The sequence below is a fragment of the Capsicum annuum genome, chromosome 2 (assembly GCF_002878395.1).
Source record: "Capsicum annuum cultivar UCD-10X-F1 chromosome 2, UCD10Xv1.1, whole genome shotgun sequence".
Lineage (NCBI taxonomy): Eukaryota > Viridiplantae > Streptophyta > Magnoliopsida > Solanales > Solanaceae > Capsicum > Capsicum annuum.
The window spans coordinates 36,714,853-36,739,190 of NC_061112.1; the positions used below are offsets into that span (position 1 = coordinate 36,714,853).

Genomic DNA, 24,338 nt, shown 5'->3' on the forward strand with positions numbered 1-24,338 from the left:
GGGGGGGCTTTATTTGATATTATAGGCCTTATTTATGCATTATTTGCAATTATTATTGTTGTGATGCCCATGGGGAAACTTGAATTGATATTATAGGCTTAATTGAGCATTATTTGCACCTATCATTATAGTGATGCCCGAGTGAGGAGTTTGAAATGATATTATTAATGTCTTACATGACTATTTATTTTAGTGGTGCCGAGCAAAGACTTATATCATGAATTATTGACATATTGAGTTGATTCTAAGCTAATTTATACTTGTATTAAATTAATTATCATCTTCACATTGATTGATTGTGAGCATTACATCTTCCTGTCATAAATACATATTCATGAGATACTGGTACCACTGAGAAACACTGATTTTGAAAGAAAATGAAATATTTTATAAAACCCCTGATAGTGAATTATGCCGGTAGGTGATGGTGATTGTGATATGATATTGAGATTTGAGAAAATTTATGAGTTGCAAACCCCCATGGATCCTGTCTTGAAGTACTGAGGCTCGAAAGGTGTATATAAAAAGTCACGCGATTACTTATATCCTCATTTTCCCACCATTATTGCACTGCATCATTGTATTTTCCTTATGTGTTTATTGTCGTGTACTTAGTTTTCCTTATATTTCCGCGTGTAAATTATTCTTATTCATATATTATATTGTAGAAATTGTTAGGAGATACGATGTGAGCTACCGTCTGAGAACTGTCCTGTATGCAGGTGGAAGTGTGCTCATAGTAATCTTTAATTGTTTAGTTTTCTACTTTGCTTCGCCAACTTATGATACCTACTAAGTACAAGTTGACCATAATCACTCCTATTTCTATGCCCTTTCAATGTAGATCCCAGTACGAGTGTGATCTGCGGTAAGAGGTTGACATTTTGAGGTACTGGTGAACTCCAATGTTTGAGGTAGATTTTTGAACCTCATCCAATCCTAATTGTCTTTATTTAATTTCAAAGACAGATTTATGAATTATTCAATTTTCGAATTTGTATTAAATGCTCTTCACGCCAGTTTTTAGGGTTTACATATTTCATTCAGATATTTATGTTGTTTACATGTTATAACCTGACTTCACTCTAGAAGTCTTGTATTGCGTTATTTATTCTATACTTCGTTTTTTCGTTATAACCTGACTTCGCTCTAGAAGTCTTGTATTGCGTTATTTATTCTATACTTCGTTTTTTCATTCTTTTGTGAAATTCGACTTACCTACCAAGGCTGGGTCGAGGTAGGTGCCACCATGACCTCAACTTTTGGATCGTGACAAACATCTTCAGATCCAATCCAAACACTCGCCACCAGCGAGCCCTACAACTTCATTCAGCTGTATTTACTTATATACTCTCGTTTATTTCTTTCACAAATATATTTAATTGCTAATGACTGGATCTAATGAGTTAAATTATAACGGGTCTCCTTGACCTTATTACAAATTCAACTGTACCGTTTTCCTGACAAACATAAATGTTTAGTTCAAAGAAAAGTGTGAAAGAGGAAACTATAGTTTCAACAGAGGCGGCATTCTTGTGTTTTCTAATGGTTAGAGATGGGTTTGTCAACCACAAGGAGTAATAATAGTCAACCCAGAACCAGGACGGGCAAGAACAAAATTCAACTCAAGTTAACAGCAAAAATAAGTACCACAACCATGCTTGATGCTGAACTACATGTGGAGAACTCTATAGGATGGATGATAAACTCATAAACAACTGTGATGGACAAGTGTGCTACATGCACATTGCATCGACTTGAAAAGATAAACAAACCAGTAACATATTTTGCAACTACTAAAAGCACCATCATCATTTGGTTATATAAGAACTCCATTCAGGCCTATAAATTTCATAATGGACCAAAGGAAAAAACCCTGTCAAAAGATAGTGTGTATGCCTATCCTTCACAAGACTGCAAACTCACATGTACAGGAAAGTTTGTGTTGGCTGTATCTCACTTGTAGAGGCAGAGGTTAATCTTCTTGTTGAAATAAAGTATTATCTGAATTTGCTTTGCTCTTGTGGACCTGCATCAAAATGACCCAAGTTTATGAGAAACACGTCCCTTTCATACCTACTTCAAAAAATCACCACTATGCACAATTTTCTTTAGAGGAATCCTTGAAACGTAGCCATTCTGCTCACCCTTTACTCCATCTTGTAAACGTATAAGGATTAATAATTCGTTTGAAATCCTAAACAACAACGATTGGTTAGATATAGGACACAGACCTTTTACTGCATATGCAATCCCAAACACTATTAAAGGACAAGTCATTACGACTACATCATAGCTAGTATACCATTATGCTACTCAACAATATATACTTGCGAAATTTGCATTTTATTTGTAGTCTTGTAAAATAGGCATAGTCATGTGGGAAGGGTATATCATATTGAGGTATCACTAATGTTGGTTGCAAAAGTATGTGTTGTTTGACTACTAAGTAGGATCTGTTGTTCAAGACCAAGGTCCAGCTAAGTCATATCAGAGGCAAGCAGCCAAGGTACAACTGACTCAAAATTATTCTTTCCTCAAAGAGAAAGTCATATATTATAACACATTTTAAGTCAAATATTGGTGAAACTAAGCTTCAAATGCTATGATTTATACAGTCTAGGTAACCATGGGTGGCTCAATAAGATCGGTTGGCCTAAAGCCAACTTACAGGAGACCTTATTTTTTCTGCTCAATAAAAAAAATTAACCAAGAAATCTGTAAAAGGTAACAATTGGGCCAGATCCTCTTTAATCAGTGGTGTATCTGAAAAACCGAAAAAATTCAATACTGATATTACATACCGGATGAAAAAAATTGAGGCCCCAAAAATTTGGTTTTGGGGGCCTAAAGCCCTCACTTTAGTGGCTTGACCCCCTGATCTGCCCCATAGGTAACTAGTATTATTTAAGTAACCTTCCACTCCAATCAACTTTTAACCCAACTTCCATGTTTCTATACAGAAAGAATATGCAAGACAAGATAAACTAAGCTTTGATGAGAGAAACTTACCTCGGTAGGCCGTGAAGAACCTATATGAAAATTAGGAACAAGAGATGTCCAAAGAACAGGGTCTGTTAAGGGATCTATGCTGTTGTAGTTAGTCAGAAGTGGTGCTGAGAGGAGTGGAGTAAGTGGGTGCAAGTTTCTGTTAATAGATAATCCCCCAGCATTGAGAAATGCAGCTCCAAGCTTCTCACTTCCACTATCAGGACTTGATTTCTCTATCATTTTCCCACGGTCGACTCTGTTGATGGTGCTTTTGTTTTCATTCTCATCATTTTCAACTTTTTCTTTCTTTTTAGCAACCTTCTCTTGAAAACTCTTGTACGCAGCAGACTGTGACAAAATGCTCATAGCAGACAATGTTGAGCTTTTGTGATTCTTTTTTCCTTGGAACACACCCAAACGGGGCATCTCATATGGTTCAGTCTGCTGAATTGATAATTCTGAAGCCCTAAGCTCGTTGTCAATATCTTCAGGACAACCAACCTTTGCTTCCTCTGACATTTTCACATGGGAATCTGTTTGACGAGCTTTATTACCAACCCACCACTTGATGTAACTTGACAGGTCAATCTTTCTATCCATGCAGAAACCATCGATGTACTCATTGTCCACTGTGGCATTATCACCTTCGAGAAATTTAAGGATTTATAAGATCTGAGTTCAGCACTTGATTTGCTAACTAAATCCTAGGTCTAAAAGGAACTATTTTATTTTTTGATATGAAGGTCTAAAACGAAATATTATTAATACAACTTTCTATTTGTATGACAATAACTGTGCTCACCATAGTGCAGGCTGTTAAAGTAATCAGCTCCAGGCACACGACCGAATTGCAGATCCCATCGACTACATTGGATGAAGAGAAGAAAAGATGGAAGATACCGTGAATAATGACATATCTAAGAAACCCTAATGAAGATCAAGATACAATGAAAAATAAGTAAATGTGAATGTGCCCAGGAGAATTGCACAGCATTACATCCCTCATCACATAATCTTTTCAATTCAACTAGTCATATACACACATACTTGATCTGTGCTAGCATACCTGGATAGTGGACGATATTTCGAGATCCCTCTGGAGAAACCACCACTCTTTCTGCAAAAATGAATTTATGAGGAATCAGCAGATACCACCAAACACATGCATACGGAAACAACATACCCACCTTCTTAATGACGCAAGATAATCCTCTCTTGAGACATTTTGCATCTCTTCAAGGTCCCTGGAGTAATCGGTCACCTACATAAACAGTCGGCACATTCATTACATGAAAGTAAAGCCATTGCAAAACACCTGATACAGTTATGAAACATTCCGAAAGGATCCATTTATTGCTTTTACCAGAACAAGGCTTTAACAGATCCAATATTATGCAAGTGAGGAATTAAGAAAACAAAGCCTGACAAGAAAATGGAGTAGCAAATCCTTGAGAGAGATAAGAAGAATGTGAAAGGGCGTGATGCTTGTATTGGTTGATAAACTGAGAAATAAACTAATATCAAACATCTTACTGGGAAATTAATAAGAGTTCCAGGACCCCAATATTTCAAAGCGGCAAGATCATATGCTCTTGCTGCAGCCTCCTCCTCATCATATGCTCCTACAACAAGTTTTGTTCATGAAATGTTTAACAGTTAATCTCCTTTCATGTGCAGTACTTAAGGAAATGCTTAATTAAAGTACTCACCTAAATAAACTGCCCATGCAGATCAAACAGCAATATATGTCCCAATGTCCATGCAATATAAACACTTTCTAAACATCAGTTTTTCACAAGAACTGGAGGATCGAGCTGAATTCTGATCAGCATGAAATAGAAACAAAAATATCTGCAAGTGAAACAAAGAGAAATACCTTGCTTTCCTTTCTTATTTTGGTTTTGATTCCAGGTACTTTTATCCCAAAGATGAGCTTCATAACGACCAGTCCATCTATGCCTAGTGCCATGAAATTAAAAACATAGCTCAAAAGTTTTCCAAGGAACAAGATAAAATCTTGAGGCAACCAATATTTTGTTAAGAAAACTGCTAAAACAGAAGGAGAGTTAACGTATACCATCTTATCTGACTCTAACAAATAAACCAGAAAAAACACACACCAGAAAAGAGAGAAAACCTTTAGGTCTAGAATCTTCTATTGCATTCACTAGGAATAGGTACTCATTAAGTATTTTGTTAAAAATCATAAAGAGGCAGTTCTTAATTCCTCCAACAAACAAAACCACGAATGTAGTCGTAAAGATCGAATGAAAGAGGTTATTCTGCTTTAGCAACTGAAACATATAGAAACACTCTGCTCATCCAAGCAGTGCAGTCATTCTAAATTCCAAGAGCCTTTCTGTTTAGTCTTACCTAAGGACTCAAATAGAGTAGGCAACTTTTCCCATCCCAAATATTTTCAACTTCATTTTTTTCTCATATCCAAATCGAACACCTCCCACTGATTTAAAGTTTTCACCTTCTTTAGTTCTCATAAAAAGTGTATATAGAATATGGAAACAAATTTAAGTATCAAAAACGAGTTTATCATCTCTAAGCAAGGTGTATCGGTAGACATTTCTTGTGTCATGCATGGCACGACTGCTGATACACTTCATGTTAGAACCTGAATTTTCTAGAATTATGTAAATATAGCATGTAGATTAATTTACTCCAATGGTAATTAGGTATTGCTTTCCCTTATTTTATAGTACATGTAAACATAGTTATTTAAACCCCAATGGCTCAAGGGATAATCAAGCTGAGTTCTCTCTCATTTTCTCTTCCGCTTCATATTGTATCAGAGTATCAATCTTCTCCATTCTCCCCTATCTTTTTCATTAATATCACTAGCATGTTTAATCAAGTGATCCTGGACACCTTGTCCCTTAGGCCATGGTTGAACTGAAGATGTAACGCCTCAAAACTTTTAAACTAATATTTGCAGTTAAATGACACTATCTCTTTTTTTTTTTGACAATGGTGACTGTTAAATGACAATATCTTTGTTGTAACGACAAATTTTACTTTGCACTTCCCAAATTTGAATTTATAGTAACTGCTACATATACCATATATCATACTTTGGGATCAAATTTACCCCTCTACTTTGGAAATTGGCTAAATATACTCTTTATCATACTTTGGGGTCAAATTTATCTTCATTGTTAAGAAATTTTTCACATGTACCATTCCTTTAATAGAAAAGCCCAAATCAAACGTTAAATGCCCATTTTTTAAAATAACACACACTCTAATCTAATTCGCCTGACCCGACCCGAGCCACAAACAAATATACCTCCTCAGGTCTGTTGATTAAGCCATTGAATATTTATCAATTCATAGCTCATGAAAAATGGATCTGCATCAATACAAACACAAACAAATATACTCCTTCCTCAGTTCATGGATCTGCATCAGTGCAGAGCTCATGAAAAATGACACTTAGCGATCAAATGTAACAAATTAGGCCACTAGATATTTCTCTAGAGGATTGAGTTAAGATGTCTCCTTATGTACCAATTGTGACACGTCTTTGTTCTTATATCTTTATATACAATTTGGATCTACACAGATTTTTCATTATGTCATTTGCTCAGAAAACTTATTCACTGATTTAAGAATCTAGTTGCACATAGAACTGCATATCAAATTTTGAAATTTGAACATAACTGGAACAAGAGCAGAGTTTGTAATAGGCGTTTTCTCTAGTTCCATGCTTCTGCGTTATCCCATTTATCAACAATCTACCGGTGTTGTAGGTTGGAAGAGAAGTATACTTGTTCATTGAAAAAGTTCGACTAACAAAACTGAGGGAGAGTTACATTTATTTGTGTATTTTTTGTGGGTAGAATCAGGCGGGTTCGATTAGGATGTGTTTAATTTTTAACGAATGAGCCATTAAACGAAGAGGAGAAGCGGGTAAACAGGAAAGAGTACAAGCTAGCGAGGAAGGAGGCTAAGTCAGCAGTCACGGCAGCTAAGACGGCCGCTTTTGAGAGCTTGTATGCAGGGTTACAGGGGAGAGGAGGGGAGAAAAAGTTGTTTAGACTCGCTAAGGCTAGGGAGAGGAAGGGTCGTGACCTCGATCAGGTAGGTGCATTAAGGGGGAGGACGGTAGAGTGTTGGTGGAGGACGGCCACATTAAGAAGAGATGACAGTCGTACTTTCATAGGCTCTTGAATGACGAAGGGGATAGAGCTATTGTGTTAGGGGAACTGGAGCACTCAGAGGAGTGTCGGGATTTTAGCTATTGTAGACGTTTTAAGGTAGAAGAGGTTAGATAGGCTGTCCGCAGGATGCGAAGGGGTAGGGCGACGGGGCCGGATGAGATACCGGTGGAGTTTTGGAAGTTCGTTGGAGAGGCTGGTGTAAGGTGGTTGACTGGATTGTTTAATGAAATCTTCAGGACGGCAAAGATGCCCGAGGCTTGGAGGTGGAGTACCATGATCCCTCTCTATAAGAATAAGGGGGACATTCAGAGTTGCAATAACTATAGGGAGATTAAGTTATTGAGTCACTCTATGAAGATCTGGGAGAGAGTGGTCGAGGTGAGGCTGAGACGGATAGTGTCTATTTCGGAAAACCAGTTCGGATTTATGCCCGGCCGCTCGACGACGGAGGCAATCCACCTGGTACGGAGGTTGGTGGAACAGTATAGGAAAGGAAGAAGGATCTGCACATGGTGTTTATCGACCTGGAGAAGGCCTACGACAAAGTCCCCAGGGAGGTGCTTTGGAGATGCTTGGAGGTGAGTGGAGTACCGATGGCATATATCAGAGCAATTAAGGATATGTATGATGGAGCGAAAACCCAGGTGAGGACGGCGGGAGGAGACTCAGAGCATTTCACTGTCCTAACAGGGTTGCATTAGGGATCTACTCTTAGTCCCTTTTTGTTTGCGTTGGTGATGGATGTGTTGACGCGGCGTATTCAAGGGGAGGTGCTGTGGTGTATGCTTTTTGCAGACGATGTAGTTCTGTTAGATGAGACTCGAGGCGATGTGAATGACAAATTAGAGGTGTGGAGGCAAACTCTTGAGTCTAAAGGGTTCAGGGTGAGCAGAAGCAAGACAGAGTATGTGGAATGCAAGTTTAATGACGTGAGACGGGAGGATAAGGTAGTAGTGAAGCTGGAAGCACAGGAGGTATGTAAGAGAGATAATTTCAAGTATCTTGGGTCCGTGATCCAGAGTAACGGTGAGATTGACGAGGATGTCTCGCACCGTATTGGGGCGGGATGGATGAAGTGGAAGCTCGCGTCGAGGGTGCTGTGTGATAAGAAGGTGCCGCCCAAGCTTAAAGGCAAATTCTACAGGGTGGTAGTCCGTCCGGCCTTGTTGTATGGAGTGGAGTGTTGGCCAGTTAAGAACTCCCACATCCAAAAAATGAAGGTGGCAGAAATGCGGATGTTGCGCTGGATGTGGGGGCTGACTAGAGGGGATAGAATTCGGAATGAGACTATCCGGGAGAAGGTTGGTGTGACTTCAGTGGAGTGCAAGATGCGGGAAGCACGATTGAGATAGTTCGGACACGTGAAGAGGAGGGGCATGGATGCCCCGGTCCGTAGGTGTGAGAGGCTAGCGTTGGATGGTTTTAGGCGGGGTAGGGGTAGGCCGAAGAAGTACTGGGGTGAGGTGATTAGGCGGGACATGGAACAGTTACAGCTCACCGAGGACATGACCCTAGATAGGAAGGTCTGGAGGACGCGAATTACGGCAGAGGACTAGGGCCAGTTTGGGGCGCTAGTGTAGGGAACTACTGGGTGGGGGTTTTATTCCTGTTATGATTCCGTGTCCCGTGTTCCATGTTTCACTACGAATCTGTGTGCTTTACTCTGCTCTCCTCTGTTTTATATTACTTATGGGTGCCGTATTTATGTTATGTAATCTGCTTCTGTGCTTTACTATGTGTTTGTGTGGTATCTCGTGCCTTGAGCCGGGGGTCTATCGGAAACAGTCTTTCTACTTCTTCAGAGGTAGAGGTATGGACTGCGTACATCTTACCCCCTCAGACCCCACTAGGTGGGAATACACTGGGTTTGTTGTTGTTGTTGTTTATTAAAAGAAGGGTACATGTGAAAAGTTTCTTAACAACGAGGGTAAATTTGGCCCCAAAGTATGACGAAGAGTATATCTAGCCAATTTTCCAAAGTAGATGGGTATATTTGGCCCTAGAATATGATAATCAGGGTATATTTGACACAAAAGTATGATAAAGGATATATTTAGCCAATTTTTCAAAGTAGAAGGGTAAATTTGACCCTTTTCCCTATTTTAAATTGTGATAATATTTTTTAAGAAGTGTCTTGGGGAATTTCTGTAGGATACTCTTACTATTATTCTCTTTCATTTAATGATGAAATGGGAGAGATATATTAACATTTGGGCAACAAACTTTTTGTTCACTTATATGCTCTAACTTTGGCACTTCCTCTCCATATTTTCGTTCCTTCATTCCAAAAAACCTCTAATCTTCTCCTCATCATGTTCAACTGGAAAGACTATTTTTTTCGGCTTAAACTTGCTACCTCTCCTTAAGAAGTCTAGAAAACTCGTTTTGGAACTGTGCATCTGTTAGTATATTTAGCATATCTTGTTGTGTAAAACTCTTTTTTAAGAGAATCAAGATGTTTGGGAAAAATAACTCGTAGCTCTACAATTTTATGTGTGTGTCAAAATCTAGTTTTGCTATTATTGACCCGAAAAAGAGGACGAAGTACATGAAAAGTGCTGCCCGAATTTTCTTGTTTAGAAACCTTCCATGTACTATTGTTAGTATTTTGAGCATACCTTTTTGTATGGAACTCATCACCCCAAGACATAGACCTACAATTTTCATGAAGACATAGACCTACTCTCTAATTTTTCCGTTTACCACTTCAAAACTGACAATACAAGACAGTTGAGCTGTCCAGATTTTCTATTTTAAAAAATTAGTGTAATTTCACCAATTAGGTTTCACTTTGGATACCTATCTTGTTTCATTTCAATATGCTGAAATCATTGAACACTAAATAGGTATTTGATTGTGTATTCAAGGTATATATACTCTTGTACAAGACAATGGAAATTAATTGAGGAAGTTGACAGTTGGTTGGTCTATTGCATAGAAGATTTGAATCTCTCAAGTTGTAGAACTTGTTATGTGCTAAAACGCCATTGTGTATTAACTTGACCTTGTACTCTCTTTGCTTGCAGAATATTTCAATAATTAGCTTGAACTTTTGCTTACTTTCACGTCACTTTCTATCGTCTTATTGATATTTCTCAGGTATTGCAAGATATTCGCTAACTCACCCCCTTGTATGAATTGCTTGATCACATTTCAAACTTGTTGGGGCTTTGTCCTTCATATGGCAATGTCTTTGTCACCTATATGGCTATATCGGCTTGCCTCTTGATTAAGATCTTTTCCCGTCTAGAATTTCGATTTGGGGTTCGTCTTAATTATGGAACTTGTTCATATTACATAAGAACTAGAATATTTTGGGTTTCAGCCATACTTGATTCAGGGCTTCGACCCATCTTGACATTTGTTTATGCTTGATGTGATACTGTGATGGCATGATGTACATATTGGGTGAAAATGTTATTTGAAACACTCTCATGGAATAGTTCTATGAGCTTTCTTGACACTTGAGCCTTAAAATATTCAACCAGGCATAAAGTTAATGCACCACTAAACTTTATGCTCATCAATGGTTGTTTTCTATCATAGGTAATGTTCGGGAAGATACTTGAAGATGGCCATTTGAGGTTTACTTTTTTGAGCTTTTATGCAGATCACATTTACATTCTACCCCACTATGTGGGAATATACTGGGTATGTTGTTGTTTGTTTGTATTTACATTCTGGCATAACTGTTTTGTAGGAATTTGGGACTTGTACATGATCCATTGACACTTATTATGTACTTTTGGAGGCTCTTTGGATCATAAGGCCATAAATTTGTAACTTGAATTTGGTGACTTGTTTGGTTGTTTAGGGTTTGCAAACCCAAGTATTGTAATGTACTAAATTTATATTTTGATTCGTAATTATATACAAAGGAGCAGACTAGTATTTCCTTTCTTTCCGCACAGTCCACTATATGCAAGCTGGAACAATATTCCACCATTTTTTCTGTCTAATACTTCCTGTTGCGATTTGTTCTGAACTTATGTTATATCTCCTATAAGAGGTCAAGCTCGTATCTCTCTCTCTCTCTCTCTCCTCTCTCCTTACCCTCTCTCCATCTCTAGCGCACCGGCCCCCGGTCCCCGGCGCCGTCGCTGACCTTCGGCGCCGACCCGATCCGGCCGCCGGCTCCGACCTCCGGTCCCCGGCGCTGACCGACCGCCGGCCACGACCTCCGGTCGCCGGCCCTCTCTCTCTCTCCCTACCCTCTCTCCATCGCTAGCGCACCGGGCCCCGGTCCCCAGCGCCGTCGCTGACCTTCGGCGCCGACCCGACCCGACCGCCGGCTCCGACCTCCGGCGCCGACCCGACCTCCGGTCGCCGTCCCCCGGCGCTGACCCGACCCCCCCGTCGGTTCATACCCCCCCACCGGTTCATACCCCCTCGCCGGTCCATAGCCCCCCCCCTCTATGCACTGTCCCCCCCACCTCGGCCTTCAACCTGCCGCCGCCCGGTCTCCAGCCGCCAATTCGGTCTCCAACAGGCCAAAACTCCGTCTGCAACCGCTACGCCGTCTCCAGCAGCCGCAGCTCCAAGCGAAATCCGGTGACTTCTAACCTTTGTTATTTCGTTATTTCGTATTGCATTTTATTTCATTATTTCATATTCCATCCTTATTGCATTTTATTTCATTATTTCATATTCCATCCTTAGTATTTTGCTCGTAGTAGCCCCTGTACCTTGTCTGCTGTCTGTTGTTGCTGTTGCTGTGGTCGTTTCTTAGTTTTATTTCGGGAATATTACTTTGAATGTGTGTGAGCTTTGTATTTCCTTGCTGCTGCTTTGATACTGTCACCGGGTTCATCTTTATATTTTCCTATACTGTCGGGTAGTTGTGGCTGTGGGTGGTAATGGGTGGATAGGGTCATGTCCGAGGGGGTTGGGGCGTGGGGCCGTGGTGGGGGCGGGGGATGGGGAGAGGGCGGGAGTGGGCGGGAGGCCAAGGTTGGGCCGAGGGGGAGGTAGTGGGGGGCGTGTGGATAGCGACGGTAGGCTGAGGGTTGGGTCTTGGAATATAGGGACCCTTCAGGGTAAGTCCGTAGAGCTTGTGAAGATTCTTAGGAAGAGGAGGATCAACCTTGCGTGTGTCCAAGAGACCAAGTGGGTAGGGTCTAAGGCTAGGGATGTGGATGGTTACAAGCTGTGGTACTCTGGGAGCGAGAGGCGTAGGAATGGAGTTGGCATCTTAGTAGATGAAGAGCTTAGAGGTCAGGTAGTGGAGGTGAAGAGGATCAACGATAGGTTGATGACTATTAAGTTGGTCATTCGGGGGTTTACCCTGAACGTGTGTAGTGCTTATGCGCCGCAAGTGGGAGCGGAGGGGGAGGAGAAAATGCGGTTCTGGGAGGCTTTGGAGGAGGTGGTGAGAGGCGTGCCCAGTTCGGAGAAGATTGTTGTAGCAGGGGATTTCAACGGGCACATCGGGGCGCTACCGGGAGGCTTTGGGGATGTGCATGGTGGTTTTGGTTTTGGAGAGAGAAATGAAGAGGGGGCGACCCTATTGGAGTTTGCGAGGGCCTTTGGGCTGGTGGTGGTGAACTCGGGCTTCCCGAAGAAGGACGAGCACCTGATCACTTTTCGGAGCGCGATAGCCAGGACCCAGATTGACTTTTTGTTGCTTAGGAAAGGGGATAGAGCGTTGTGTAAGGACTGTAAAGTCATCCCGAGTGAGAATCTCTCGACCCAACATAGGCTTTTGATTATGGATTTGGGTATAAAGAAGAATAGAAAGAGGAGGAGTAAGGAGTGTAGACCGAGAATTAAGTGGGGCGGCTTGACGCCAGTGAATGCATGGGAGATAGGGGAGAGGTTGGCGGGCAAGGGGGTGTGGGAGTGTAGGGGGGACGTGGATAGTATGTGGGACAGGGCGGCAAGGTGCATCAGGGAGAATGCAAGGGAGGTGTTGGGTGTTTCTAGGGGCCGGGCCGGTCACCATCGGGGGGATTGGTGGTGGAATGAAGAGGTGGAGAAGAAAGTGGAGACCAAGAAAGAGGCGTATGCTAAGTTGGTGGAAAGTAAGGACGAAGAAGAGAAGCGGGTAAACAGGAAAGAGTACAAGCTAGCGAGGAAGGAGGCGAAGTCAGCGGTCACGGCAGCTAAGACGGCCGCTTTTGAGAGCTTGTATGCAGGGTTACAGGGGAAAGGAGGGGAGAAAAAGTTGTTTAGACTCGCTAAGGCTAGGGAGAGGAAGGGTCGTGACCTCGATCAGGTGAGGTGCATTAAGGGGGAGGACGGTAGAGTGTTGGTGGAGGACGGCCACATAAAGAAGAGATGACAGTCGTACTTTCATAGGCTCTTGAATGACGAGGGGGACAGAGCTATTGTGTTAGGGGAACTGGAGCACTCAGAGGAGTGTCGGGATTTTAGCTATTGTAGACGTTTTAAGGTAGAAGAGGTTAGACAGGCAGTCCGCAGGATGCGTAGGGGTAGGGCGACTGGGCCGGATGAGATACCGGTGGAGTTTTGGAAGTTCGTGGGAGAGGCTGGTGTAAGGTGGTTGACTGGATTGTTTAATGAAATTTTCAGGACGGCAAAGATGCCCGAGGCGTGGAGGTGGAGTACCATGATCCCTCTCTATAAGAATAAGGGGGACATTCAGAGTTGTAATAACTATAGGGGGATTAAGTTATTGAGTCACTCTATGAAGATCTGGGAGAGAGTGGTCGAGGTGAGGCTGAGACGGATAGTGTCTATCTCGGAAAACCAGTTCGAATTTATGCCCGGCCGCTCGACGACAGAGGCAATCCACCTGGTACGGAGGTTGGCGGAGCAGTATAGGGAAAGGAAGAAGGATCTGCACATGGTGTTTATCGACCTGGAAAAGGCTTACGACAAAGTCCCCAGGGAGGTGCTTTGGAGATGCTTGGAGGTGAGGGGAGTACCGCAGGCATATATCAGAGTAATTAAGGATATGTATGAGGGAGCGAAAACCCAGGTGAGGACGGCGGGAGGAGACTCAAAGCATTTCACTGTCCGGACAGGATTGCATCAGGGATCTACTCTTAGTCCCTTTTTGTTTGCGTTAGTAATGGATGTGTTGACGCGGCGTATTCAAGGGGAGGTGCCGTGGTGTATGCTCTTTGCAGACGATGTAGTTCTGATAGATGAGACTCGAGGGGGTGTAAATGACAAATTAGAGATGTGGAGGCAAACTCTTGAGTCTAAAGGGTTCAGGGTGAGCAGAAGCAAGACAGAGTATGTGGAATGTAAGTTTAATGACGTGAGGCGGGAGAACGAGGTAGTAGTGAAGCTGGAAGCACAGGAGGTATGTAAGAGGGATAAGTTCAAGTATCTCGGGTCCGTGATCCAGAGTAATGGTGAGATTGACGAGGATGTCTCGCACCGTATTGGGGCGGAATGGATGAAGTGGAAACTCGCGTCGGGGGTGCTGTGTGATAAGAAGGTGTCGCCCAAGCTTAAAGGCAAATTCTATAGGGTGGTAGTCCGTCCGGCCTTGCTGTATGGAGCGGAGTGTTGGCCAGTTAAGAACTCTCACATCCAAAAAATGAAGGTGGCAGAAATGCGGATGTTGCGCTGGATATGTGGACTGACTCGTGGGGATAGAGTTCGGAATGAGACTATCCGGGAGAAGGTTGGTGTGACTTCAGCGGAGTGTAAGATGCGGGAAGCACGATTGAGATGGTTCGGACACGTGAAGAGGAGGGGCATGGATGCCCCGGTCCGTAGGTGTGAGAGGCTAGCGTTGGATGGTTTTAGGTGGGGTAGGGGTAGGCCGAAGAAGTACTGGGGTGAGGTGATTAGGCGGGACATGGAACAGTTACAGCTCACCGAGGACATGACCCTAGATAGGAAGGTCTGGAAGACGCGAATTACGGCAGAAGAGTAGGGCCAGATTGGGTCGCTAGTGTAGGGAATTACTTGGTGGGGTTTTTTTTATTTTTTATTTTTTATTCCCGTTATGATTCCGTATTCAGTGTTCCATGCTTATTACGAATCTGTGTGCTTTCCTCTGCTTTCCTCTGTTTTATATTCCTTATGGGTGCCGTATTTATGTTATGTCATCTGCTTCTGTGCTTTACTATGTGTTTGTGTGATATCTTGTGCCTTGAACCGGGGGTCTTTCGGAAACAGCCTTTCTACTTCATCAGAGGTAGAGGTATGGACTGGGTACATCTTACCCCCCCAGACCCCACTAAGTGGGAATACACTGGGTTTGTTGTTGTTGTTGTAGTTGTGTTAATGAAAAATATAATTTCGTTAGGTACCTACTTCAATTATTTTAAAAAGGGTGCTACCATCAATTGATACTCTTACATTGTACTTTACCCTTCTACTTTGGAAAATTGATTAAAAATATCCTTCGTCATATTTGGGGCCAAATTTACCCTCGTTGTCATACTTTGGGGCCAAATGTACCCCTCTACTTTGAAAAATTGGCTAAATCTATCCTTCGTCATACTTTGGGGCCAAATTTAGCCTCGTTGTTAAAAAACATTTCATCGGTACCCTTCCTTTAGCAAAAAAGCCCAAATCAACGTTAAATGATCCATTTTAAAAAAATAAAACATACCAATATCTAATCTGGCCGATCTGACCCACAAAGAAAACACAAACAAATATACCCCTCCCTTAGTCCTGCTGGTTGAATTTTCCTAACGAACAAATATACTTGTCTTTCAACGTGTAACACCAGTAAGTTAATCACAAATGAACAAAAAATAAAATGAAATGGTATAACACAAAAGCATGGAACTAGATAAAATGTCTATAACAAACTCCATCTGTTTTAGTTATGTTCAAATTTCAAAATTTGGTAAATTCTATATGTATCTAGATTCTAAAATTAGTGGATAAGTTTCTGAGCAAACGTCATGATGAAAAATTTGTGTAGATCCAAATTATATATACAGATATAAGAATGAAGAGATGTCACGATTGACACACAAGGAGATATCTTAACTTAATCATCCAGAGAAATATCCGATGGGCCTAATCTTTTGCATTTGACCGCTAAGTGCCATTTTTCATGAGATTTGCATTGATGCAGATCCATAACTGAAGGATGAGTATATTTGTTTGTGTTTGCATTGTTGCAAATCCATTTTTCATGAGCTATGTACTGATAAATATCAAGTGGCTTAGTCAATCTCATTAGAAAAATTTGACCCACAGAATTTGGTTTGGGGGGGGGGGGGGGGGCGGGCAGGCATATTTGTGTCAGGTTTTATTTTAGAAAATAAGGTATTTAACATAGAAACCACAAAATGAGGGGTGGTGGTATATTTGTTTGTCTTTTTGTGGTTCGGGTCAAATTTTACTTTTAAAAAATAGGGTATTAAACATTAATTTGGGCTTTTCTATTAAAGGAAAGGTAGTGTAAAAAGTTCTTAACAACGAGGGTAAATTTAACCTCAAAGTATGACATCGAGGGTAAATTTAGACCCAATGTATGACAAAGGGTATATTTATCCAATTTCCAAAGTAGAGGGGTAAATTTGGCCCCAAAGTATGACGAAGGCTATATTTAGCCAATTTTTCAAAGTAGAGGGGTAAATTTGACCATTTTTCTTTTATTTTTTACTTGGGATTATGTAAGTTTTGTGGAGGAAAAATATTATACTTTTCAAACCACTTTTAGAGTGGGCCTAATTCTGCTACTAAATTAAAATAAATATGTTTTAAATAACACTTTTCTAAACATGGTAAGTATTAGATAGTTTTTGTCTTTAAAGTGGGCCTAAACATGGAGTCTTATTTCTATTATTCTTTGTTGTTTTGAACCACCTATTGTTTCTTGTTCTTATATTATGTCTTTGTTTAGATTGTTTGTCTTGAGCAAGGGATCTATCAGAAACAACCTCTCTACCTCACCTCTGAGATAGTGGTAAGGATTGCATACAGTTTACCTTCCCTGGACCCTACTGAGTGGGATTATACTCTGTATGCCGTTGTTGTTGTTGTTGTTGTTGTTGTAAGTGGCATCCTCTCAAAAGAGTTGCTTCATAACTTGACCAAAATAAGCAATTTCCACCACCTATCAAGGGTTCTAGTATCGACAAAATGGTTCGAGTTGTGGAGACCATGGTCTAAGCACCAAGAAAATCTAATTCGAGAAACATAATGATGGATCATTGCAAAATTTAACAAATATAAAGTCTATAGTGATGTAGATGTTACCAGAGTGAAATCTCTATCTGAGTCAGGAAAAACTGAAGCAATCACCAAAAATTGAAAGAGCCAAATGCAACAATTGAAAAATTGAATCTGGTCACCAAAAAGTGGTCGAATCAGGAGATACCTATATGGGTAGCCTCCAAATGACGAAGCAACACTGTAGGAAAAAGTATCACTGAGAAGTGGCTGATGAAGCTCGCACACGCCGGCATGTGAGCAGCTCTAGCTGGAAGCAAGTTGCTCTGGTAGGCGTGAGGGCTCGTATCATGGCAGAAGATTGGCTGAGTATGTTGGTGTTTGGTTCTTGTGATGGTGTTGGATTAATCGCAACACCTATAAAAACAAAATTCTCTTCAGACAGTTGTGACTTGTTTGAAAAATTTCCAACTTTGGAATTTTTCTTCCTATATGTTGCTGGTCTTAGCTAGGCTCTGATACCACGTTTTATTGCTGATGGACAGTATAATAACATGGTGCAGACTATACAAAAACTTCATGGCCTGAAGCAGTCTCCTCGAGCATAGAACAACAGGAAATTTAGCATAGTTATTCAAAAATTTGGCATAGTTTGAAGTGAAGATGATCATTCTGTATTTATCGTCACTCCACACTAGATTTGTGCACGTAATGATAACGAGGGAATGACCGAGGTGAAACATCACCTTTTCCTGCACTTCAGACTAGGAATCTTGGTGGTTAAGGTACTTCTAGGGCATTGAGGTTGCTCAATCCAAATAAGAAATTGCATTTCACAGAGGCAATATGCACTTAATATTTTTGAGGATACATAGATGCCAGATTGTAGTCCTATTGACATTCTAATATCAAATGTGTAACTAGGTCTAAAATTCGTGGAAAATTAGCTTTTTATGATTACATCGCCAATAATCCAGCAAACGGAGCATTATTCAAAGCAGGTTCAATGGATAACGGGATGGGATAGCGGTTGGATGGCTAGGAAACCCTATCTTTAGAGATAACGATGAGCATGAACTTTTTGTACATCGTATGCCAACTTTTATTGAAACATTTTTGGTTGTTTTGGTCTCGGTACAATCATATAATTATGTTGTTCCCTATTCATCCATAAATACTATTCCCTCCGTCCAACAATAGTTGTCCACTATTAACTTGGCACACAGGTACAGAAACAATAAACAATATGAGCACTTTTACTAGATTGCCCTTTGTATATAATAAATTTAATGTCTTGGAAATACATTGAGTGATAAATAGTATTTAATAGCAAAGGTAAAATGGGTAAAAAAGGATAAATTATCCATTGGTTTTCCAAACTTGACAAGTATTGTTGGATATCTTTAATACGTATAGTGGAAAATATTGTTGGACAGAGGGAGTATTGAATTTCTTCAGATAATGGAAATCAACACCAAAATGGACAAATATCCAACTAAAGAAATTTATGGTAATTTGAAGTAAATCAAATAGAAGCTTTTTTCCTGTTGCTCGGACTGTTCAAAAATGTTGTCAGGTGTATTGTTGGGTGTGTGAATCAAAGTTCCACATTGGTAGCTGAAGGGACTGGGAAACTACATATAAGGTGTAAGATCTCTTAATGGTACGAGGCTTTTTGGAGAAAAGTCGTATGGGCTTAGCCCAAAGCGGACAATATCACACCATGTAAGAGTGTCTTTGGGCTGGCTGAGCCCAACAACTGGTATCAGAATCCAAGTTCAGAGCGATGAGTATGGTGATGTGACAGAGTGATGGGTTACGGGTGGGCTCGGTTTGATACCCGTACGAGCTTGGAGATGCACATACAAGAAGAAGCTAGTTGCAGGCTTCGGTTGTCATAAATATTCATATGATGTGGGTGGGCACACGATGAATCTCGATGGCCCCGTGGATCGTGGTGATAGACCACATGAAACTTAGTCCGAGAGGGAGATTGTTGGGTGTGGGTAGCACACAATACAGTGGATCTTGGAAATTGACCCGCGGATCGTGGTGATGGGGCACGTGGAACTTAGTTTGAGGGAGAGATTATTGGGTGTGCGAACCAAAGTCCCACATTAGTAGCTCAAGGGATTGGAAAGCTACATATAAAGTGCAAGATCTCTTAGGGGTCGTTTGGTAGAGTGTATAAGAATAATGCAAAATATGGTGTATTAGTAATGCTTGTATTATTAATGTTTGTGTTAGTTATGCTTGCATTAGTTATGCTTGTATTTTTCTCATGCAGTATTTGATTCGATGTATTAAAAAAAATATGAATTACATAATTTTAATTTTTTTTTTTTTACATAATACACTCAATATATATGTTGGAAAGGACGAGAAAATTTTTTTGAGGGGTAATATGGTCTTTAAGCATGTTAACGCATGCATTAGATCCATTGCATTACTAATGTCATAGATTTTAAGGTATTAGTAATACACACCTCAATACACAATAGAGTGTATAACCAATGCTTGCATTAGTTATATATAGGGTAAAAAGGTATACCAAATAAGATACTACTAATACACATTAAATTAATGCATGTATTAACATTCCAATACACTCTACCAAACGACCCCTTTATGGTGTGAGGACTTTTAGAGAAAAAACGTGCGGGCTTAGCTCAAAGCGGACAATATCACACCATGTAAGAGTATCTTTGGGCTGGCTAACCCCAATATGTCGGATCTTCCAAAAGTAGTGCATTCTTGGAGGATCTGCCACAAATTCGGCAACATTTTGAAAAGTACGAGCAACTTAGCTTTTATCAAGATAACTATCATCAAAGCTATATAATCTTATAGTCCTACATGGCGATCAAAGAGAAAAGTAAAAAAGATGAAATTAGAGTTTAAAAGTGATGCATTGAGTGAAATTTAGTTGGCCCCACAAATTTAGTTCATATTTAAATTTCGAAAATGCCCTTTTGACCTTAAGCTCCTCTCTTTCTCCCTTATTAATAATATAGATGGCAACAAAATTGTCAGAATTGTTATCGATGTTCCTTTCAGAAGGGAAATTCTTAGTGATCTTCAAAAATATAGGAGGTTGGTAGGAAAATTAAATTATCTCAATGTGACTCTACTTGACATTTCCTTCCCGGTTAGTATTGGAAGTTAGTTCTTGGACTCTCCTTGTGATAGTCATTGGAATGCAATTATTTACCTTCTTTGTACATAACATCGGCTCCAAGGAAAGGACTACTTTACGAAAACTGAGGACATAACAAAATTATTGGATATACAGATGTAGACTAGGCAGAGCCACCATCTGGAAGATGATCCACTTCTGGTGGTGTCGTGGAAAAGTAAAAAAATAAAATATGGTTGCTAGATCAAGTGCAGAAGCAGAATGTTGGATAATGGCAATGACAACTTATGAATTCATATGAATCAAGCAACTACTAAAAGGGTTGAAATGTGGAGAGAATAAAGAAACGGAACTTCTGAGGGATAATGAGGCTGCATTTTACATTGCTTCGAGTCTAGTGTTTCACAGAGGACCATATTGTGATTTTGTCAAATAGAGAGTACAAATACTCTCACGAGACATCATCACAAGGTTTGTGCAGTCAAATGATAGCCTGTAAGTATACTCACCAAGTCCCTAGCCAGTCCCAAAACAAGTCAAATATATAGCAAGTTTGGTATACATAATTTGTATGCACCAACTTGAGGGGTGGTGTTAGAATCCTTGCAAATATTCTAGAATATATGTAAATATAGTAGGTAGCTTAATTTTACTCTCGTCGTAATTAGGTATTGATTTCCTTTTCTTTTTAAGACAGGTAAACGTAGTTATTTAAACTTCAACAGCTTGAGGGGATAATCACTTCTAGTACTCTCTTATTCTCTCCCGCTTCACATTTATAAACTTTTTAAAGTGCCCATTGCTAAATGTATGCCAGAAAAACTAACATGGATGTTGCTTTGTTCACTAATATGCAAAACACGGCATCCTGCTGAAAAGACCTTCTATGTTAGAGATCATATATAGACCTCCATAAAAGAACCCTATGTAGGTCTGGCAACTAAGGAAGCAAAATGTAGAGACACTAGATTCTTACGCAATATGCTAGAGAATATAACATCTTTGCACAACGAGACTAATACTTCACTACCATCTGCAATTTGCCTTTTTTCCACGACATACCTAGTGACACCACGATAGATGGAGCTGCGCTTCCCTGCAGTACATGGGGGCATTTTGCTTATGCGCTCCTTGGCTGTATAGCACCTCTCTTTTTTTGCTTTCTTCAGTCCTCTATATAATAATAGTTGATCAGTCCCTATATTCCCCATAGCTTCTGATGTTTCTCCGCCACCAGCATCATTGCCACTGCTACCCTCAGTCTTGGCAGTAGGCTCAGAGGAAGGGGAAGCCATAAGCAACAAGGTCCTGCAAGAGAACATAACATAAAGGGACTGACCAAAAAACCGAATAATTTAAAAATCTTGAGACGTATACAAGAAGTTTCACACTTTTAGTCAATACAGAACAAGTAATAAACCACTTTTGTTTCTATCCATTACATGGTGATGCAAGATAAAAAAGGGCATACCTTTTTAATTTACTTCAGTTTTTGATCAGTACTCATTTCCTTAGAACTACTTACAACCACTTCCAAAAACTTTGAAACTCATAAGTTATACATTACTTGTTAGGTTAGTATAGAGAAAAGGTGATTAATTTTTTTTGTAATCGACAATCATTTGTAATCACTACTACCGTCCACCATCACCATTAGGTATTACCCAAAACCACCACATCACACAACATTATCCCTAATCAGCACCCACAACCACCATCACTAGAAATTACCACCACCAACTACATATAATTCAAAAAAATATCTTATTGATATAGAATGGAGGATGTCACCCACTGCAGGGTAAATGAAATGGAGGCTCACATCTGGAGTCGGGGAATAACAAGGTACTCCTAAACCTAAAAGATAAGTTTTATGGAGTGGTGGATAGACCACCTATGTTGTATGGGGGTTGAGTGTTGACCAGTCAAGAACTATCACATCCAAAAGATAAAGGTGACGGAGATGAGGATATTGCGATGGATGTGTGAGTTTTCTGGGACAGATAGGATTAGAAATGAGGAGGTTATCAAAAAAGGGTTAGAAATGAGGATATCCAAGACAAGGTAGGAGTGACTTCGGTGGATTGCAAAATATGGGAAGCGAGGTTGAGATGGCTCGGACATGTGATGAGGAGATGCATGGATGCCCAATGTGAAGGTATGATAGATTGGTTACGAATAATTTCGAAGAGGTAAAGGTAGACCAAAGAAATACAGGAGCAAGGGGATCAAATAGGACATCGCGCGGTTACAACTTACCGAAGGTATAACTCTGGATAGGAAGGTGTGGAGGATGCGGATTAAGGTATGAAGCAAGTGGGTAGGAGTGCGTCCATGCTAGTAGGTAAAAGTGCTTTGTCTTATTGTCCATACTAGTACTCATAGTGCTACACTTTAGTTTCTTGTTCTCGGAGTTTCGTTGATGACTGTTGTTTCAGGTAGATCAATTATAGTATTATTTTGCTATATTGTTGGGACTTTAAAAATGTCATCAAGTGCATATCGGATCCTTCAAAAGTAGTGCATTTTTGGAGGATCCGACACGATTACGACAACATTTTTGGAGAGTCCGCGCAACTAAGTTATTTATGTAGTTATGTACTGTTACTATCTATTATTTTGTTACTATCATTGTTTCTTGTACTTACTACAATTTTTTTGTCTTGAGTCGGGGGTCTATTGAAAACAACCTCTCTACCTCACCTCCAAGGCAGAGATATGAACTGCGTCACTCTACCCTTTCAGACCTCACTTTGTGGGAATATACTTGGTATTATGTTGTTACCTTATTGATATATTAGATTAATTAAGTATTTTATTTGAATTTTGTATTTCTTAATTTTTAAATAAAGAAAGGTTTTATATAATTAGATGTTAAAAAATAAAGTCTTAATTATTTAGTATTCAAATCTTATTACAACATCTTAATGTTTAGATATGCATTCAGATTAAACATTTAAATATTAATGCGCCTCTTAAAATTCGGATGTGCATCTAGATTTAGACATCCTAATATTTTTTTTTTAAAAAAGGAGGCCTTAGGTTTCTTTGGAAAGTTAATTTCTTGATTTAGTAGCCATGGAGTAAGTGTATGTAGAGTGTTTAAGCAATCAATTGTCTAAAATGATCTTATGGGATCTAAGTTTTTGATGTAATGTGACTGCTGCCTCAACTGTGAGGATATAGAAGTGATTAAATTATTCAGGAATCGCGGTAAGCTTCATGTTAGATTTCCCACACGATTACAAAAATTTTATCCGGTCAATGGACATTCCTGCTAAAATCCAGTTACAACACACACACACAAAGTCCAAGGAGTATATTGAATAAAGAAGGAAACAGATTTTTTTTTTAAAAAAAAACTAGCTTTGTCCGCCTCTGTTTCAAGGAAAAGTGCTCATGTTTTGGAAATTAAACACTTGAGAGACTTTCTTACATCTCAATATTTAAAGAACAATAGAACCCATCTTCAAAACGAAAAATCCAAGTAAAATCAACCTAAAATAAACCCCTTTTTTTCAAGCAGAAATTACTGATTTCATGATATCTGTGTACAAATTACAAAGTACAAGAAGTTGAGGAGATACCTGAAGCAGAAAGAACTTTAATGAAGATAAAATTCCAGTAAACAGACAATCAACGTAGCATTTGAAGCAGAGAGAGAATGAGGGGACTGCAGGGGCTACTAGTAGTTTGATTTTCAGAGGCTAGTGTTTTAAGTAGTAAATACAAGAAGAAGAAGGTAGACATAAAATGTGGATGACGTCCTCGACTTTTGATTGGAAGATCTAGAAGAAAAGTGGTGGACAAGCCAAACGGTTATGTTCGAATTGAGGGTAATATGGGAGTTTCCACATATTTCAAACTGTCGCATTCACGAGACTGACCATGTGCATGTCAGGGACACACGTCCAAAATCATGATTCCAGCTCCTCTCAGACGGAGTGGTGTGATTCGGTTCGATTTTACATATTATCAATTTG

General features: G+C 40.0%; 1 protein-coding gene across 1 annotated transcript; it reads right to left on the minus strand.

Annotated features, from left to right (window-relative positions):
- Nucleotides 1-1,606: 1,606 nt before the first annotated feature.
- On the minus strand, nucleotides 1,607-24,163 carry LOC107858428 (AP2-like ethylene-responsive transcription factor At2g41710). Its single transcript, XM_016703076.2, has 10 exons — nucleotides 23,943-24,163; nucleotides 21,418-21,663; nucleotides 4,868-4,950; nucleotides 4,701-4,709; nucleotides 4,525-4,613; nucleotides 4,179-4,252; nucleotides 4,058-4,108; nucleotides 3,794-3,855; nucleotides 3,013-3,635; nucleotides 1,607-2,029 (listed from the first exon to the last, which is right to left on the minus strand). The coding sequence occupies exons 2-10, from the start codon at nucleotides 21,648-21,650 to the stop codon at nucleotides 1,976-1,978; spliced, it is 1,278 nt and encodes a 425-aa protein (XP_016558562.1). The 5' UTR covers nucleotides 21,651-21,663; nucleotides 23,943-24,163; the 3' UTR covers nucleotides 1,607-1,975.
- Nucleotides 24,164-24,338: the final 175 nt, after the last annotated feature.

Bases quoted from the DNA above. Each gene is read 5' to 3' on its own strand.
- LOC107858428 (XM_016703076.2), bottom strand. From the start codon at position 21,650: ATGGCTTCCCCTTCCTCTGAGCCTACTGCCAAGACTGAGGGTAGCAGT. The intron at 3,856-4,057 runs GTATGCTAGCAC...CATCCAATGTAG, and splicing joins AAATATCGTCCACTATCCAG to TCGATGGGATCTGCAATTCG. The intron at 3,636-3,793 runs GTGAGCACAGTT...AATTTCTCGAAG, and splicing joins CTTTAACAGCCTGCACTATG to GTGATAATGCCACAGTGGAC.